Genomic DNA, 16,433 nt, shown 5'->3' with positions numbered 1-16,433 from the left:
GTTTTATTTTTCATCTCTGTTGTAATTTTATTTTTATAGGCGTGTTTATTAATTTGGTGATTCTGGAAAGGCTGTTTGAATTGAATGCTATTACCCTCATCACTTGTTAGTTATTAAACATTCGCAACAATGTACATAGCAATCAATCTTTTATTAGTGTCAACATTTTCACTTCTTTTGGTTGGCAATTGTGTGGAAAGTCAAAAGTGTGTCTTTAGATCAGTATGTGATGATTTTTCTGGTTCAATAATCACTGGACTTAAAATACCATGTGTCGCCGAGACTGGACCTCAAACTATTACGGATCAATCTTTATTGCGTTCACTGCAAGAAGTTTGCCCTCACCTCGATCCAAGTGAGTAACAACTTACTCTATCAGTGTTTCTATTTTACTCATTGTTAATCTATTTATTTTTTTACAGTTAACAATCCAACTCTCTGTTGTGATGAGGATCAAATCAATCAATTGGTTGACCAATTGGCACTCCCAAAAGGAATGTTATCCCGATGTCCATCATGTTTTTACAATTTTGCTAATTATTTGTGTGAGATGACATGTTCACCAAAACAATCAACATTCTTAAGGCTAGATGCATCAGAGCCCTCAAAAAGCAAACCTGGTAAACAACAAATAACCGCGATTTCCTATGCAATCGAAGAAAAATTTGCTCAGACCTTATTCAATTCTTGTGTTAATGTTTTGGCTCCTGGTCCTGGAGATAAACCGATTAAAATAATGTGTGGTAATTGGGGTGACCAATGCAATGCTCATCGTCTGTTGGAATATGTTGGACAAAAAGATCCTTCACCATTCAATATTAAGTTTCAATACTATCCTGATTCTAATGACACTGGCATCTCTCCTATTCCTCTCGTTTCATCACAATGCTTTGAAGCACCAGGAGTTGCTAATAAATCAGCCTGTTCTTGTTCAGATTGCCCAGCTGTGTGTAAACCCTTGCCACAACCTGAATCTCATGAAATATTTAAGATTTTCGGTATCGATGGAATGGCCTTAGTTATGTCTATTATTTTTGTAGCTACTACTACTCTGGTTGTTTTATATTTCACCCATTATGAGCGTAGAAAACAGACTCATGAAGGTAAATATTACTTTGTTTCCATGAAAAACCTTTTTTGTTGAAATCGTTTATTGAGTCATAATTTCCCAACTAACTTGAAACCTTTTTGCTTTTAATTAGCTGATAACAACGGATCCCATCCTATGGCTGTTTCCTCGACAACTCCTACTAACAAATTTAACAGTTTAGTGCATGATAAGTTCGATAAAACTAATCTATCCTATCCTCTCTTTCTTTCCTTCTTTAACTCTTCGATCTTTGATATCCTCTATGATTGATTCTATATTTATTTCATTATTTATTTCGTATTTAAAACTTTTATTCTGATAATTTAATCATTTTTCTTCGGTTTTTTAGATGAAAATGCTCTCTGTGACTCTACTCTCGCAATATTACCCAGAAAAACCATCGGATCCAGGTTGGAAGCATTTCTTGAACACAGTTTTACTCAATGGGGATATATGGTCACTGGAAGACCGATCCTAGTCATTATTATTGGTATCGCTTTAGTATTGGTTACTGGTCTTGAGTTAAGAAACATTTCTAGTAGAATAACCTCAGATCCTGTTGAATTATGGAGCTCACCTAAGAGTCAAGCTCGTCAAGAGAAACAATATTTCGATGAAATGTTTGGTCCATTTTATCGAACTAATCAGTTGATTATCAAGAGAACAACAAATGAACCTAGTTTTTTGTATAACTCAAGTGGAAAAGAATACACATTTAACTCAATTTTTGAAAAAGATTTCCTATTGAAAATTCTCGAACTTGAGCAAGAAATTACATCGCTCACAGCAAAATTGGATGGTGAAACAATTAAATTGAATGACATATGTTTCAGTCCTTTAGGCAATGGCTTATGTGCAGTTCAAAGTGTTTTCGGCTGGTTCCAGGAAAATGCCACTCACTTTGATGATGATCCCAACTCAAATTATACTTACCTCGATCACCTTGTTTCCTGTCTTAGTAATCCTTATGCTCTCGATGATAATTTGAAACCATTTCACTACCGTTGTTTAGGTGAATATGGTGGCCCAGCTTTGCCAAAAGTTGCTCTCGCGGGCTTTAATCTTGCTGATTCACAAAAAGATGCCGCTGCCGCTTACACTCAAGCTACATCACTCGTAATTACAATTTTGGTCAATAATCATGCCGATAAGAGTCAGAATAAAAAAGCGGAAGCATGGGAAAAAGTGTTTTTGGATTACTTAAATGCTTTTAATCACACTCGATTCCCTAATCTCGATATTTCTTATTTTTCAGAGGTGAGTAAATTTTTAAACATTTTAACTTCATGTTTAAAAAATCTACGATAATATAAGAAGACGTCATCCCACGCACCTCTCACTGCTTTAACAACTCTTTTGAGTAATATTAATGAGTAGACTCAAATAATAAGTCAATATTATTTTCAATTATTCCAACAGAGATCAGTCCAGGATGAAATAAATCGTCAAAGTTTGGGTGACATTTCAACTATTACTGTCAGCTATCTGGTTATGTTTGCATATGTCTCGTTAACCCTGGGCAGAATTCCAAGTAAAAGTCAATTCTTCGTTCATTCCAAAATCGGTTTGGGTTTCCTTGGTGTCATAACCGTTATTGCCAGCGTTATATCATCTATTGGTTTGATGATCCTTCTAGGATTTAATCTAACTCTTATCATCATGGAGGTTATTCCCTTTTTGGTTTTGGCTGTTGGAGTAGATAATATTTTCATTCTTGCTCAACACTTACAGGTAAAAATTATTTAAAAATCAAATTTAATCAAAAATTAATATAAATTTCTTTTCTTTTCATTTATAGCGTTACAATCCTAAACAAAATGAGTCTTCTCAAGATCAAGTAGCTAAGGTTTTGGGAAAATGTGGACCATCTATTCTTATGGCTTTTGCCTGTGAAGTTACATGTTTCTTTATTGGAGCTTTATCAACTATGCCCGCTATCCGAATGTTTGCATTGAATGCTGCTTTAGCTCTTCTAATCGACTTTTTACTACAAATGAGTGTTTTCATTGCTGTTTTATATCTTGATTTGGAGAGACAGAAATCATCTAGATTTGATATTCTGTGTTGCTTTCAATCATCCAAAAACATCAATCCTGATCCAACGCCTGATGATGTTGAAGCTGGATTACTTCAAAAAATCTGTAAAGATCATTATGCACCATTCCTCATGAAAGACAAAGTTCGTTTAGTTATATTCATCAGTTTTACTCTTTGGGTTTGCTCTTCTATCGCTGTTGTAAACAAAATTGAGGTTGGATTGGATCAAGAACTATCAATGCCTCATGATTCTTACGTCCTTAAATATTTCAAAGCCCAAAAAAATGATTTACGCGTCGGACCTCCTGTTTATTTTGTTGTTGGTGGTAAATTTGATTATTCAGAAATTTTCCACCAAGAAATTATTTGTGGAGCTAGCTTCTGTGGTGAAAATTCCCTCTTTAATCAAATCAGTCAAGCATCACACGAACCCGAATCTAGTTACATTGTTGATACTCCTGCGTCATGGCTTGATGATTACTTCGATTGGGCTGGATCATCATCTTGTTGTCGAATTTTCAAAAATGATACAAATCGCTTCTGTCCATCTACATTAACAGATATTAACCGAAGCAAAGATTGTAAACAGTGCCCTATTTTAGATGATGACCAAACTGTGAAACCAAAAGAATTTTATGCTTTTCTGCCTGACTACTTATCTGATGAGCCGACAGCCAATTGTCCGAAAGGTGGTCTTGGAGCTTATGGAGCTGCTGTTAAATTAGGTGATGATGGTCGTGTATTGGCTAGTCACTATAGTTCCTATCATTCACCTCTAGTCAAATCAAGCGACTTTATCGAAGCAATGAAAAGTGCTCGTTTCTTAGCATCAAACATTGAACGAGCAGTATCAACCGCTTTAAAGCCAGGCGAAGAAGTTAAAGTATTTCCATATTCTCTTGTCTACGTTTATTACGAGCAATACCTTACTATCTATGGTGACTCCATCAGAAGTCTTGCCTTATCAATAACAGCTATTTTCTTGGTATCCTTTGTTTTATATGGATTTGATATCAAAGCATCACTGATCGTCGTTTTCACCATTATATGTATCGTAATCAATCTTATGGGAATGATGTATTGGTGGGACATTTCACTGAATGCCTTGTCTTTGGTTAACCTCGTTATGGCTGCTGGTATTTCAGTTGAATTTTGTTCACATATAACTCATGCTTACCTAATGAGTAATGAAGCAAGTCGTGTGAAGCGATCACAAGAAGCCTTGGCTACAATGGGTTCATCTGTTTTATCTGGAATCACATTGACTAAATTTGCCGGTATTCTGGTATTAGCTTGGTCAACATCACAAATTTTCGTTGTATTTTATTTCCGAATGTACTTCGGTATTGTTATTATTGGAGCACTTCATGGTCTTGTTTTATTACCAGTACTGTTGAGTGTATTTGGAGGTAAACCCAAGCTGAGCAGTTCATTTATAATTGATAATCCTGAACAAGCAGTTGTGGAATAAATAACGCTACTGAACCTCATAAGCTCACACAACATTGGTTGAAAAACATTGATACTCTGCATTTCAAGATATTAAGAACGGGCAATATTTTTAAATTTTTAGATAACCGTTCAACTTTCAACAAATAAATTGTTTATTTATCATAGTTATTTTCAATAAGAACCAAAAATTGGAAAATTGATCTTTTGTTACACATAATCCTCATCTAAATGTAGAGATACTGTCTGCCTTAACATTTTGAAATGCGTTGTATCACCTCTTTAATGATCATGATCTCTAACCATCTAATACATATTGACTGAACCAAAACTAATCATGAAACAGCTACAGAATCCGGTCAAACAATCATGTTATCAAATTGATTTCATCAATTATTGAGTTGTTTGTTTAGTTTTTTGAAGATAACATGCGAATATCTATGTTTCAATGTAAAAAATCACTATCTTTTACCCAAACACAAATTTTTAGATAATAAATATAATAGATTTATATCCTTTTTAAACCTAAACATGTGAATAAATTTCAACTTATTTTCAAAATTTTCCGTTTTCCAAAAAGATTCAATAAAATACAAATGCAATGCTTATTATGATTAGTGAAGAGATGTTTAATATGATAGAAATGAATTACATTAAAATAGTTGAAATTTCTCAACAATTACAGATGATTGAATTTAAAAATAAATTAAAATATTTTTTTTAAAAAATAATCAGAATTAAAAAGTTATTAAAACAGAGATCATTCAATCCCAAAAATTTGAGCGATTATATTTGACAGAATCAATATCAATATCTTCTGGTTGCTCTCGTTTAAGGCGTCTAGCATTACGACATTGAAAACAAATAACAATAAGAAATACGCAAATGACTGTAAATGAAATCACATGAATACTTGCATGAACGCATGAACGAACAATTAAATCTGGCAATTGTTCCTTAAAGATGTCATGAAAAGGATTGTCAACCATATAACAATCATATCCATCCTTATCAGGCTCAGGCAATGGACCAGTTACATGGATTCGGTAACAAATGTAATCTTTAGCCTCAGTTTCACATCCAATGATACGACTAAATATAAAATTTGATTAGCAAATATTTCACCATTAAACAAATCAAATAAACAATTACCTGAGCTCATCTGTACGATTAATAAGCTTTTCACATTGATAGAGATAATCGGCCGTAATATGATCATATTGGCTCAAAGATTGTCTTGAAAATTTACGAGCAACACAACTTGGCTGTAAAACAATTTTTTGTAGTTCAACTGAATTCAAATAAAATCACAATTAGAGTTGATTGTGTAAAAACACTGAAAATATGCGGCTATAAAAGCTATAAAAACTCACCAAATTTAGCAACCTTCTCAACGAAATTTCTAACCATGATCTGTGTTTCGTTAACTTTCGCTAATTGCTCCTCAGACAAGCGTAAAGCTTCTGTAAACTCATTTATTTCTTTCGCAGTTTTTTCTAACATTATTTGATAGTCAATCGAACCTGTTTATTTTGTTGACAAAAAGATTGAAATTAAAGATTGATCCATTGAAACCAGAATGAATTACTTACAGTGCGTAAAACCAAAGGAACAAAAGACGAATATGATGAAAGATTGACCTCGCATGCTTTGGAATGGAAGAATCACACAAAATGTAATTGGCTTCAGATGGATGCGGTAAAAAATGTATTCTGGTCACAGATGAGCCAAGGCACAGTTGCTTTAAAAGTGACAATTAGAGCTACATTGATTTTCAATGATTTGCAACTAATGTAACAAACTAAAATGAGAAGATTCAAATATAAATACAATTTAGATGACAATTGATAGCCAATAGAGTTTATAGCAATTTAAATCAGTTTATAATGATGGATGATTTGTTTGAAAAATCTTAACAGCATTTTCAAATGCAATAACTTGAAAAGTTAAACAGATCAGTTTATATTTTTTCAAATCATATGCTTATGACTGTTAAATTTTGAGCAGCAATTCGGCCAGGCTATATCCATATAAGAATAACGATTACTGTTACGACCATGATGGTGAGGTACCTCTTGTAATCACTATATTTGTTCAGAAAAATGGATGAGCATAACGGAAGTAACAACTGATTTATTCTGAGATTGCTTGTTTAATTGCTCATTGCATCTACTGATAAGGTAATTTAGTAAATCTCATTGCAGAAATAGCATCTTGATGCAATCAAATCGGAAATCTAATAATAGATGATCGATGATAAATATCGATTTATGGTTATCCTCAAAATTACAAATAACCGACAAATTTTAGTTACAAGGTTTGCAAAATCACAATGGAATATGAAAAGTCCTGTTAAAATTGGCCATTGAACTGATTTTTCCTTTTTCCCGCTTGTTGAGCCTCTAATGTCTTAATGATTTTATGGGCCAAAGACAATGTGATTTCACGATGAAAAAGGTGTAGAGAAAGAGAAACAATGGATAAGAGTTAAGGAACCAGAATTTTCTTAAGATTTGTTGTTAATTCAAAAATTTCAATCAAAATTGGATTCTATTCGAGCAGTATTGTTACTCCACCACAAAAGAGACCAGAGTTTCATAAAATCTGTGTGCACCATTGTTCCTCAACTGGAAGGCAGCTTATCAAGTATGGTTACAATTGTTCAGTTCATTGAAATGTCGATTCTGTCAGAACAATTTTCTGCTGTTGCAAATGTAGCTACATTTGTCGCTTATTTGGTATACAAAAACACTTGAAATAAAATTTATTCTCTGTTCTTTATTAGTTAATAGTTTAATGTAATGAAAATGGTTATGGGAAATGTACATAAATATGATTCATATAGTTATAGGAATGTATTTGATACAAATGATTTAGCAATTGGATTGCCATTTAAGAGCCAATTTAAAATTAAAATTAAAATTAAAAACGTTTAACGAAAAGCAATCGAAAGATTCTGTTGGACAAGATGAAGAGCAATATGATTTGACTGACTTCACTGATTAACTCGAGCATTATGATGTTGATAAAAAAGACAAATAAAATAAAGCAAATGACTGAAAATGAGATTACATGAAATATGCGAGTTAAAATATTGGAATCACAATTGCACTTTGGAAGATTGAGGATTGAAGGAATCAACGGATTCTTAACGTCATAACAAGCATTTCCATCCTCATCAGGTTCAGGCAATGGATCAGTCTTAGAGATTCCGTAACAAATGAAATTCTTCGACTCAGTTTCACATCCAATGATACGACTAAACACAACATTTGATTAGAAAAAATTTCACCATTAAACCAAATAAGCTAATTACCTGAAAGTGTCTGTGCCATTACTAAGCGTTTCACATTGATAGGGATGATCCACCATACTGTTATAATATTGGCTCAAAGATTGTCTTGAAAATTTGTGAGCGATGCAATTTCGCTGTAAAAACAACTTCTCTCCTTCAACTGAAAAACATGAAAAACATGAAAAATTTGAAAAACACAGAACAATCTGAGAATAGAAAAGCTCAAAACGAAATACTTACCTCTTTTAGGCAACAACTGCCGAGCAAGACCAGATAACAAGCTCTTTGCTTGGTGAGCTTTTGCTTTGGCCTCAACAGACATTTTCGAGATTTCAATCAATTTACTTGCTCGCTGCTCAGTTTTGTCTACAATTGTTTTTATGTCAGGGAAACCAGGTAATGATATAGCCAAACCTATTGACCAAAAGATTAAAATGAAAGATTGATCCCTGAAATGAGAAAGAATTACTTACAGAACGTAAGACAAAATGAACCAAAAATGAATATGATGTGAGATGGACACTTCATGTTTTAAATTTAAGAATCGCACAAGAATAAAATTTCCTTCAGATGGATGCAGTGAAAATGTATTCTGGTCACAAATGAATTAAGACGTGATAGCGTTAAAAGCAACAAATATTACAAAAGCTTCCAATGGTTTGTAAATGATGAAACAAGACAAGATGTTATAATTCAAATATAAATACAATTTAGATGACAATGGCTAACCAATAGAATCGATTGTAATTCAAATTAATTTGTTGATGCAAGTTTAGCTCCAGAAAATATTAACAGCATTTTTAAATCAAATAACTTGAATCAAATTTATTTTTTGCAATCATATGTTTAAGACTGTTGACTTTTGAGTAGTTACTAACCGTCATTTTTTATTAAGTATTTTTTTGTGTAAAAAATTATTGACATTTGACATTCTGTGCAATTTAATTTCTGTTTAAAAAATTATGGACAAATATTCATTTGAATTTATAACATTTTTAGGTTAAACGTGCAAATCAAAATAAAATTTTTTATAATTTCTGTTGAATTTGTTAACGATCCGAAGACTCATCATTTTATCCACAAAGTCTCGAGATTTGAATAAGTATTTTAAGTTGCCGATCGATATTGATAATTTTATCATCTTTCCATCAAGAAATCTTGTGAATCTTTCATAACTGCCAGGGAAATTGACGGAGATGAGCTAATTCGAACGGATCGTCGGTGTGATTTGCACAAAATTGTAACAAAGCAAATGACGTTACAAAAAAGGGCGACGATTAGTATAAGAAATATTAGGTCACTAGATAATGTTTTAGCCTAACCTATTTCTGATGTTCTCCGATAGGCGGCGATACTCTAGAAAAATTGGGCAGGTAATTTTACCCCATAGATCAAGTTATTTTCATTCCGAACTAAATAGTTCGCTAGTAAATTAAAAACAGAGTCCAAAATCTAATAATGAAATATTGATACGTTAAAAAAGGCTTTTCTTTGAAGAGTTGTCGTTGAGCACCATTTACAAATAAGTGGGCAATTCTTTCGCAGATCTTACACCTGAGCGACCTGTTATCAGATACTGAATGCATTTTTCCCAAAATGCTTCGAGAAACCTCGCAATCAGGGTTCAAACCAATCAAAACCTAAAAATTGGGAAAATCAACTGAACACCCCGTAGCGCCCGAGAAATTGAGAAAAATTGTAATTTTACTGCGAAATAGTTTCAAGCAGTATTCATTGTGTAGGAATTTATCATTCATTACATTCTAAACTGACTAATTATTTAGCAATGGCAGTTTCAATTTTGTTCTAACCAACACATGATTCAACAACAAAAGAAGAATCGATTAATTATGAATTTTTACGAAGTTTAGATTAGAAACAACTTATTTTTGGATTCGATTCTGTTGGACTGAGCTCTAATCTTACTTTTTCTATCAAAAATGCAAGATAAAAATGCGAGGGGTGACCAGATTTACACTTATTACTGGTCTAAACCCGGAAAAACTGGTTATTTTTTTGTCAGCCCCTATCTTGGTTTTTGTTTTGCGATATGAGTTCATTTTTCGTCCCAATAGTTTGTTTGCTGTCATAAATGTATCTATCGAACAAAAAAGCAGATAGCTCTTCTCTATCACCATTAGGCTAAAACATTATCTAGTGACCTAATACATAAGAGCAAAAATAATTTCTACGATAAACTTTCTCGTTAAACGAGTCAGAAGTAATTGGTGAATGGCTATCATTTTGCGATGAATCAATCACATGCAGGTCAAAGCTAACGACGATCGTATGTTTCACAATGGAAAGCTTCGTTTCATTCAGATGTTTGTATGACATTTTCAGATCTCTTAATGGTGGCTCTTGTACAAGTTTATACAATGCTTTATCCAAATTGTATATAACACAGTTCGAGCCATTTTCATTTTCCTCAGGCAAAGGCTGGTCAAGAGTTATTCCAATGCATTCATGACTTATGTCATTACAGCTGATAATTTTACTGAAAATCAATAAAATTGAATCAGAATGAAAAGTATAAACAAACTTCCGTAAATAAATGTCCGAAAAAGACAAGCTTACCTGATATTGCCTTTATTGACTTCAAGTTGCAAGCAAGTTTCAGCGTTTGAGTAAGGAAGAGTCAAAAATCCTGATAGATCAAGCTTTCGATAACTTTTTCTTAAATCTCAGCATAAAAAAGACAAATAAATGATTAATTGGAATGAACTTAAAAATTTCCTCATCAATAAACTCACCAACGAAATTGAATCTTTCAGTAATTTCGACTGAGGCTGTTAAATAAGTGCTGTTAAATTGAAATCGAACCGATTTTATCCTCAGATACGATATTCTAAGCCTGTAACATAATAACATCTTAAGATTTTCACCCAATTCATCGAGTTCATTGAGCAAAGAATAGGTTTCGACTGGAGATAATTTTTCTGGCGTGAAGAGTTTACCGAAAAGATAGAAAAAAAAACAAAATTAAAGTCAATTGACAATTTAAGTTAAACTTACTTGAAGGTGTTACTCGAAGTTTTAAAACATCCATTTTTGCATTTTGAAAACACTTGTTATTGAGAGTGTAAACTTGATGTTCAGGCTCATAATTCAATTTGGTGTAACCATAACATGAGATTTTTCTAGTTTTTATTAATTGATAATCCAACGAAGATTTCTGTTCAATAGAAATGCATTAGAATTGAAAACTTGAAAATCAACTCGAGCTAAACATACATTTTCCTTGTTATACAGTTTACGTTCAACTTGGAGATTTCGCAAGACCAGATCTGATGAGATACTTCGAGTCTTGCAATGGTAAAAAAGTAAATTCAGTTTATTCATTTGAAACAAGTTTTTCAAGAAAAAACGTTACCATTCTAGCCATTCTGAGAGTTGTAGTAACTAAATCGTACGAAAAGTTTCCAATTTGTTTATCGAACTCTATTTTATCCATAATTAACTTGTCTCTGTGTTGATATTTGATTGGCTGAAAAGAATGTGAAAATGAATAAAATGTTGAGGATAAAATTGCAAAAACTTACGAATAAAGTTTCATCTGAATATCTAAAAGTCCAGGCTACAAGTATCTCGAAAAACTCTTGAAAGCTTGAGCATGCGAAATTGAATAATTTAATTTGATTGTTCGATTGAATTGCACAGCCATCGGCTGTTGAAGTAAAGCTTAAACCGGATCGCCAGTCATCTACTTGTTCATATTCAATTCCTGGTCTTTTATATTTCATCCATGACAAAAAATCCATCTCAATAACATCAAACTAAAGAAAAAAGAAAATGACTGAAAACCCGAATAAAAGCATAAATAGAAACAATACCTGAGTATCAACTGTTGACTGATGAATATGATCAGTTAGAGTTTCATTGAATCCAACATAAAACTGTTGCCCAATTTCTATTACTATACTATCTAAGCTGACAAATTTCTCAATTTTCATGTTAATCGAATGACCATTGTGTGAATCAGAAATAGCTATGTTGTCCAATTCACGCAAGTCAACCCAAGGAGTGATACTTGCTAACAATTGGAGAGTAAAATATCATCAGAAGTGTTTTTATCATTCAAAGATGATTTGACTTCTCACCTTTGAATTTGTAGACCCAAAATAATGACTGACCATCATTGTTACTCGAAAATTTCAGCGATCTTTCGTCTTTGTATTCTTGATGATTGTAATCCGTAAGAATTGAATAATAATAAACCGGACCCAATATCAACAGCTTATTGATCAATCTGATTGTTGTTACAGGTAACTGTACTCCATCCCAAGTGAAATTGCGAATACTTTCCATGTCCATGGCACGGTTATCTGAATAGTGTTGCAATTAGCGAGAATAAGTGAGTTTGTTTGAACAAGTTTGTAGCTTGAGTCAAACTTACCAAGGAAAACGATTCTTTTTGAAGTGTTGAGATTGTAATGAACATGCATTTCGATGTCACCTTTTTGTATCCGGATTACTCCATGAATTAAGGGATTGAAATAAACTGTTTCAGCCAAGTACCAAGTATTGTTTGATTCCTGAAAAATTAAAAAATCATTCAATTAAGAACAAAGACATTTGTTTCTTTACCTTATGAGTTATGTTGGCTTTAATCAACAAATCCTCTGAACGCAATCTGATTTCAGTGGCTTATAAAGAAATTATTTCATTAAACTGGTAAATCATTTGGATTTGAATGGAGACTTACCTTGATTGAGTTGAAACATTAAAGTGCTTATCACAAGTGAAATTAGGATGAAATTCATTTTGTGAAACTTTAAACCCGACAAACATTTGTTGTAATGTGAATCTTTGGAATGATATAAACTCAAGGAAAACAAATAAACTCAAGTGATCTTTGATCATCAAAACAACAAAACGCCTTTTCCGTTGTTCATCTTGAGACATAACTAATTAGGCTTCTGAACATACAAATTGACTCAGCAAAGCATGTGATCGATCAACTTTCCTGTTCGAATTTTTAATTACACAACTTTGACCATATTAACTATAATTATGAATTCGACCTTGACATAAAAGTAATTTAAAGGCAAGCTAAAATCACTTACTTGAGTTCCATGTTCTTTATCTACTTCTAATCCGTTATATTTTGTGATTGATTCATTGAATTTGTATTGACATGAATCCGTTTGCTTTTACGATTCTGTATGATTCTAAAGGTTCAGTGTGATTTAAACAGCTATTAACTGTCATTTTTTATTAAAATATTTTATTGATGAGAACAACTATTTGACATTTGACATCGAGTGAAATTCTCTGTCTGAAAATTATGAATAAATAGCAATTTAAAATTATTCAATTTTATGTTGAATGGGAAAATACAATAATGGTCAGGGTTTAGTTAAAAAATCGGAGATATTTTTCATGGTCGCCATCTACATGTAACAAGAAATATAAGTACCTTTAAGATCGAATTTAATTTTTCATAGTCTTTTATTGTTTATTGTTTCTGAAAATTGTATATGCTTAAGATGGTGACATTTAAAATTAAATTAACTTAAGTCTGGCCCTTTTTTGTTACAAGACTGACTACTGGTGTAATTTCTGTTCATGCCAACAATCCAAAGACTCGTAATTTTATCCACTTAGTCTCGAGATTTTAATAAGTATTTTGCGTTGCCAATCGATATTGATAATGTTATCATCGTTACATCGAGAAATCTTATGAGTCTTTCAAAATTGTCAGTGAAATTGACGGAGATGAGCTGATTCGAACGGATCGTCGGTATGATTTACAAAAAATTGCAACGAATCCAATGATTATACAAATGATGACGAAAATTAGTATAAAAAATATATAGTTGCCAAAATAATTTTCACAATAAACTTTCTCGTTAAAAGAATAAGAATCAATTGGCAGTTGGCTATCATTTTGCGATGAATCAATCACATGCAAGTTAAAGTTCAGTTTCGCAATGGAAAGCGTCGTTTCATTCAGATGTTTGTATGACATTTTCAATTCTTTTAGTGTTGGCTCTTGAACAAGTTTATACAATGATTTATCCAAATTGTCATATATAACACAGTTCGAGCCATTTTCATTTTCCTCAGGCAAAGGCTGGTCAAGAGTTATTCCAATGCATTCATGACTTATGTCATTACAGCTGATAATTTTACTGAAAATGAATTAGAATCCAATTTAGAAATAAACTTGACAATAAATGACCAAAAACAAGACAATCTTACCTGACATTGCTTTTCATGGCTTCAAGTTTCAAGCAATTTTCAGCATCTGATGAAACATCAGTCACGAACCCAGATAGATCCAGCTTTCGATAACTTTTTCTTAATAAATCTTAAACATAAAAAACGAATGATTAATTGCAATAAACTTGATAATAGCTCCATCAATAAACTTACCTACGAAATTAAATCTTTCGATAATTTCGACTGAGGCTATTAGATGAGTGGCATGAAACTGAAATCTAACCGATTTTATCCTCAGATAGAACATTCCAAGCTTGGTATATAATAAAATCTTAAGATTTTCACTCAGTTCATCGAGTTGATTGATCAAAGAATAGGTTTCGATTGGAGATAATTTTTCTGGCGTGAAGAGTTTACCGAAAAGATAGAAAAAAAAACAAAATTAAAGTCAATTGACAATTTAAGTTAAACTTACTTGAAGGTGATAATCGAAGTTTTAAAACATCCATTTTTGCATCTTGAAAACACTTGTTATTGAGAGTGTAAACTTGATGTTCAGGCTCATAATTCAATTTGGTGTAACCAGAAAAGAATATTTTTAAAGTTTTTACCAATCGATATTCCAATGAAGATTTCTGTAAAATAAAAATGAATTAGAATTGACGACTTGAAAATTAATTCGCACAAAACATACATTTTCCTTGTTATAAAATTTACGCTCAATTTGGAGATTTTGTAAGATCACGTCTGATGAGATATTTCCGGGCTTGAAATGATAAAATAGTAAATTAAGTTTTGTTCATTTGAAACAATTCTTTCAAAATAAAGTTACCATTCTAGCCACTCTAAGAGTTGTGATCACTAAATCGTACGAAAAGTTTCCAATTTGTTTGTTTAACTCCATTTTATCCATGATTATCTTGTCCCTGTGTTGATATTTGATTGGCTGAAAAGAGTGTAAATGAATAAAATGTTGAGGATAAAAGTGGCAAAACTTACGAATAAAATTTCTTTTGTGTAATAAAAAATCCAGGCTTTTCCGAAAAACTTGTGAAAGCTTAAGCTTGCAAAATTGAATGATTCATTCTGATTGCTTGATTGAATTGTACAGCCATCGGCTGTTGAAGTAAATCTTAAACCAGATCTCAAGTCATCTACTTGTTCATAGTCAATTCCTGCTCTTTTGGATTTGATCCATGAAATTAGATACATTTTAGCTGCATCAAACTGTAGACAAAAAAATAAAATCAATAAAAACTAGAATAAAAGCAATCGAAACAATACCTGAAAATCAACTGTCGACTGATTTATGTGATCAGTTAGAGTTTCATTGAATCTAGCATAAAAATGCTGCCCACCTGCTATTACTTCACTACCAAGAGCAATAACTTTGACAATTTTAACGGTAATCAAAGGACTATTGTAGGAATTATAAATAGTTATGTTATCCAATTCACCGATGAATACCCAAGGAGTAAGACTTGCTAACAGTTGGAGAGTAAAATATCATTAGAATTGTTCTGTCAGAAAAAAAGATGCTTTGCCTTCTCACCTGTGAATTTGTAGACCCAAAATAATGACTGACCATCATTATTACTACGATATTTCAACGATCTTTCGTTTTCATTCTCTTGATAGTTGTAAGCATCAAGCAATGAATAGTAATAAGCCGGACCCAACATTAACAGTTTATTGATCAATCTGATTGTTGGTACAGGTAACTGTACTCCATCCCAAGTGAAATTGCGAATACTTTCCATTTCCATGGCACGGTTTTCTGAACAGCATTGGAAGTAGCGAATTTAGTGTATTTGTTTTAATAAGTTTGTAGCTTTAGTCCAACTCACCGAGAATAACGACTCTTTTTGAAATGTTGAGATTATAATGAACTTGCATTTCGATGTCACCTTTTTGTATCCTGATTACCCCATGAATTTCGGGCTTGAAATAAACAGTTTCAGCCAAGTACCAAGTATTGTTTGATTCCTGAGAAATTGAAACCATCATTTAATATTGTTGAGTAAAAAGACATTTGTTTCTTTACCTTATGAGTTATATTGGCTTTAATCAGCAAATCGTATGAACTCGTTCTTATTTCAGTGGCTGATAGAGAAATCATTCATTAAACTGGTAAATCATTTGGATTTGAATGGAGACTTACCTTGATTGTATTGAAATAGTAAAGTGGTGATTACAAGTGAAATTAGGATGAAATTCATTTTGTGGAACTTTTAACCCAACAAACATTTGTTGTAATGTGAATCTTTGGCCTGATATCAACTTAAAGAAAACAAATAAACTCAAGTGATCTTTGATCATCAAAAAACCAAAACGCCTTTTCCGTTTTTCATCTTGAGACATAACTAATTAACTAATTAGGCTTCTAAATAAACACAT

General features: G+C 32.3%; 5 protein-coding genes across 6 annotated transcripts; 1 reads left to right on the top strand and 4 right to left on the bottom strand.

The window, feature by feature from the left end:
* Positions 1 to 111: 111 nt before the first annotated feature.
* On the top strand, positions 112 to 5,106 carry LOC107371500 (NPC intracellular cholesterol transporter 1-like). 2 transcript variants are annotated; one of them, XM_015939598.3, is made up of 6 exons: positions 112 to 355; positions 423 to 1,103; positions 1,203 to 1,265; positions 1,440 to 2,347; positions 2,510 to 2,821; positions 2,889 to 5,106. In XM_015939598.3, exons 1-6 carry the CDS (start codon positions 130 to 132, stop codon positions 4,596 to 4,598), a joined length of 3,900 nt encoding a protein of 1,299 aa, XP_015795084.2. In that variant the 5' UTR covers positions 112 to 129; the 3' UTR covers positions 4,599 to 5,106. The 2 variants fall into 2 exon arrangements, with proteins under 2 accessions (XP_015795084.2, XP_015795085.2); XM_015939599.3 differs by lacking the exon at positions 1,203 to 1,265.
* A 78-nt stretch (positions 5,107 to 5,184) lies between these two features.
* On the bottom strand, positions 5,185 to 6,375 carry LOC107371501 (uncharacterized). Its single transcript, XM_015939603.3, has 4 exons — positions 6,169 to 6,375; positions 5,950 to 6,099; positions 5,729 to 5,867; positions 5,185 to 5,668 (listed from the first exon to the last, which is right to left on the bottom strand). The coding sequence occupies exons 1-4, from the start codon at positions 6,221 to 6,223 to the stop codon at positions 5,341 to 5,343; spliced, it is 672 nt and encodes a 223-aa protein (XP_015795089.1). The 5' UTR covers positions 6,224 to 6,375; the 3' UTR covers positions 5,185 to 5,340.
* A 959-nt stretch (positions 6,376 to 7,334) lies between these two features.
* On the bottom strand, positions 7,335 to 8,532 carry LOC107370655 (uncharacterized). Its single transcript, XM_089267755.1, has 4 exons — positions 8,345 to 8,532; positions 8,112 to 8,285; positions 7,893 to 8,031; positions 7,335 to 7,835 (listed from the first exon to the last, which is right to left on the bottom strand). Exons 1-4 carry the CDS (start codon positions 8,397 to 8,399, stop codon positions 7,499 to 7,501), a joined length of 705 nt encoding a protein of 234 aa, XP_089123881.1. The 5' UTR covers positions 8,400 to 8,532; the 3' UTR covers positions 7,335 to 7,498.
* A 1,349-nt stretch (positions 8,533 to 9,881) lies between these two features.
* On the bottom strand, positions 9,882 to 12,700 carry LOC107371622 (uncharacterized). The gene is made up of 12 exons (XM_015939763.3): positions 12,577 to 12,700; positions 12,459 to 12,517; positions 12,268 to 12,406; positions 11,972 to 12,196; positions 11,705 to 11,904; positions 11,414 to 11,647; positions 11,245 to 11,358; positions 11,106 to 11,177; positions 10,887 to 11,046; positions 10,625 to 10,810; positions 10,449 to 10,554; positions 9,882 to 10,368 (listed from the first exon to the last, which is right to left on the bottom strand). The coding sequence occupies exons 1-12, from the start codon at positions 12,632 to 12,634 to the stop codon at positions 10,026 to 10,028; spliced, it is 1,896 nt and encodes a 631-aa protein (XP_015795249.2). The 5' UTR covers positions 12,635 to 12,700; the 3' UTR covers positions 9,882 to 10,025.
* Positions 12,701 to 13,348: 648 nt separating this feature from the next.
* Positions 13,349 to 16,336, bottom strand: LOC107370653 (uncharacterized). The gene is made up of 12 exons (XM_015938622.3): positions 16,198 to 16,336; positions 16,081 to 16,139; positions 15,884 to 16,022; positions 15,589 to 15,813; positions 15,321 to 15,520; positions 15,036 to 15,263; positions 14,869 to 14,982; positions 14,731 to 14,802; positions 14,512 to 14,671; positions 14,250 to 14,435; positions 14,076 to 14,184; positions 13,349 to 14,005 (listed from the first exon to the last, which is right to left on the bottom strand). Exons 1-12 carry the CDS (start codon positions 16,253 to 16,255, stop codon positions 13,552 to 13,554), a joined length of 2,004 nt encoding a protein of 667 aa, XP_015794108.3. The 5' UTR covers positions 16,256 to 16,336; the 3' UTR covers positions 13,349 to 13,551.
* Positions 16,337 to 16,433: the final 97 nt, after the last annotated feature.

The sequence above is a fragment of the Tetranychus urticae genome, chromosome 2, assembly GCF_039701765.1.
Source record: "Tetranychus urticae isolate SD_2017Ah chromosome 2, NJAU_TeUrti_SD_1.0, whole genome shotgun sequence".
Taxonomy (NCBI): Eukaryota; Metazoa; Arthropoda; class Arachnida; order Trombidiformes; family Tetranychidae; genus Tetranychus; species Tetranychus urticae.
This window is presented reverse-complemented; position numbering and strand designations above follow the sequence as displayed.

Bases quoted from the DNA above. Each gene is read 5' to 3' on its own strand.
- LOC107371622 (XM_015939763.3), bottom strand. From the start codon at position 12,634: ATGAATTTCATCCTAATTTCACTTGTGATAAGCACTTTAATGTTTCAA. The intron at 11,047-11,105 runs GTATGTTTAGCT...TCTATTGAACAG, and splicing joins AACTGTATAACAAGGAAAAT to AAATCTTCGTTGGATTATCA. The intron at 10,369-10,448 runs GTAAGCTTGTCT...ATTGATTTTCAG, and splicing joins GTCAATAAAGGCAATATCAG to TAAAATTATCAGCTGTAATG.
- LOC107370653 (XM_015938622.3), bottom strand. From the start codon at position 16,255: ATGAATTTCATCCTAATTTCACTTGTAATCACCACTTTACTATTTCAA. The intron at 15,814-15,883 runs GTGAGTTGGACT...AATGCTGTTCAG, and splicing joins AAAAAGAGTCGTTATTCTCG to AAAACCGTGCCATGGAAATG. The intron at 14,672-14,730 runs GTATGTTTTGTG...TTTATTTTACAG, and splicing joins AATTTTATAACAAGGAAAAT to AAATCTTCATTGGAATATCG.
- LOC107371501 (XM_015939603.3), bottom strand. From the start codon at position 6,223: ATGCGAGGTCAATCTTTCATCATATTCGTCTTTTGTTCCTTTGGTTTT. The intron at 6,100-6,168 runs GTAAGTAATTCA...CAAAATAAACAG, and splicing joins TTCCTTTGGTTTTACGCACT to GTTCGATTGACTATCAAATA. The intron at 5,669-5,728 runs GTAATTGTTTAT...TTTTATATTTAG, and splicing joins AATCGTACAGATGAGCTCAG to TCGTATCATTGGATGTGAAA.
- LOC107370655 (XM_089267755.1), bottom strand. From the start codon at position 8,399: ATGAAGTGTCCATCTCACATCATATTCATTTTTGGTTCATTTTGTCTT. The intron at 8,286-8,344 runs GTAAGTAATTCT...TTTGGTCAATAG, and splicing joins TTCATTTTGTCTTACGTTCT to GTTTGGCTATATCATTACCT. The intron at 7,836-7,892 runs GTAATTAGCTTA...TGTTGTGTTTAG, and splicing joins AATGGCACAGACACTTTCAG to TCGTATCATTGGATGTGAAA.
- LOC107371500 (XM_015939598.3), top strand. From the start codon at position 130: ATGTACATAGCAATCAATCTTTTATTAGTGTCAACATTTTCACTTCTT. The intron at 2,348-2,509 runs GTGAGTAAATTT...TTATTCCAACAG, and splicing joins ATATTTCTTATTTTTCAGAG to AGATCAGTCCAGGATGAAAT. The intron at 2,822-2,888 runs GTAAAAATTATT...TTTCATTTATAG, and splicing joins TTCTTGCTCAACACTTACAG to CGTTACAATCCTAAACAAAA.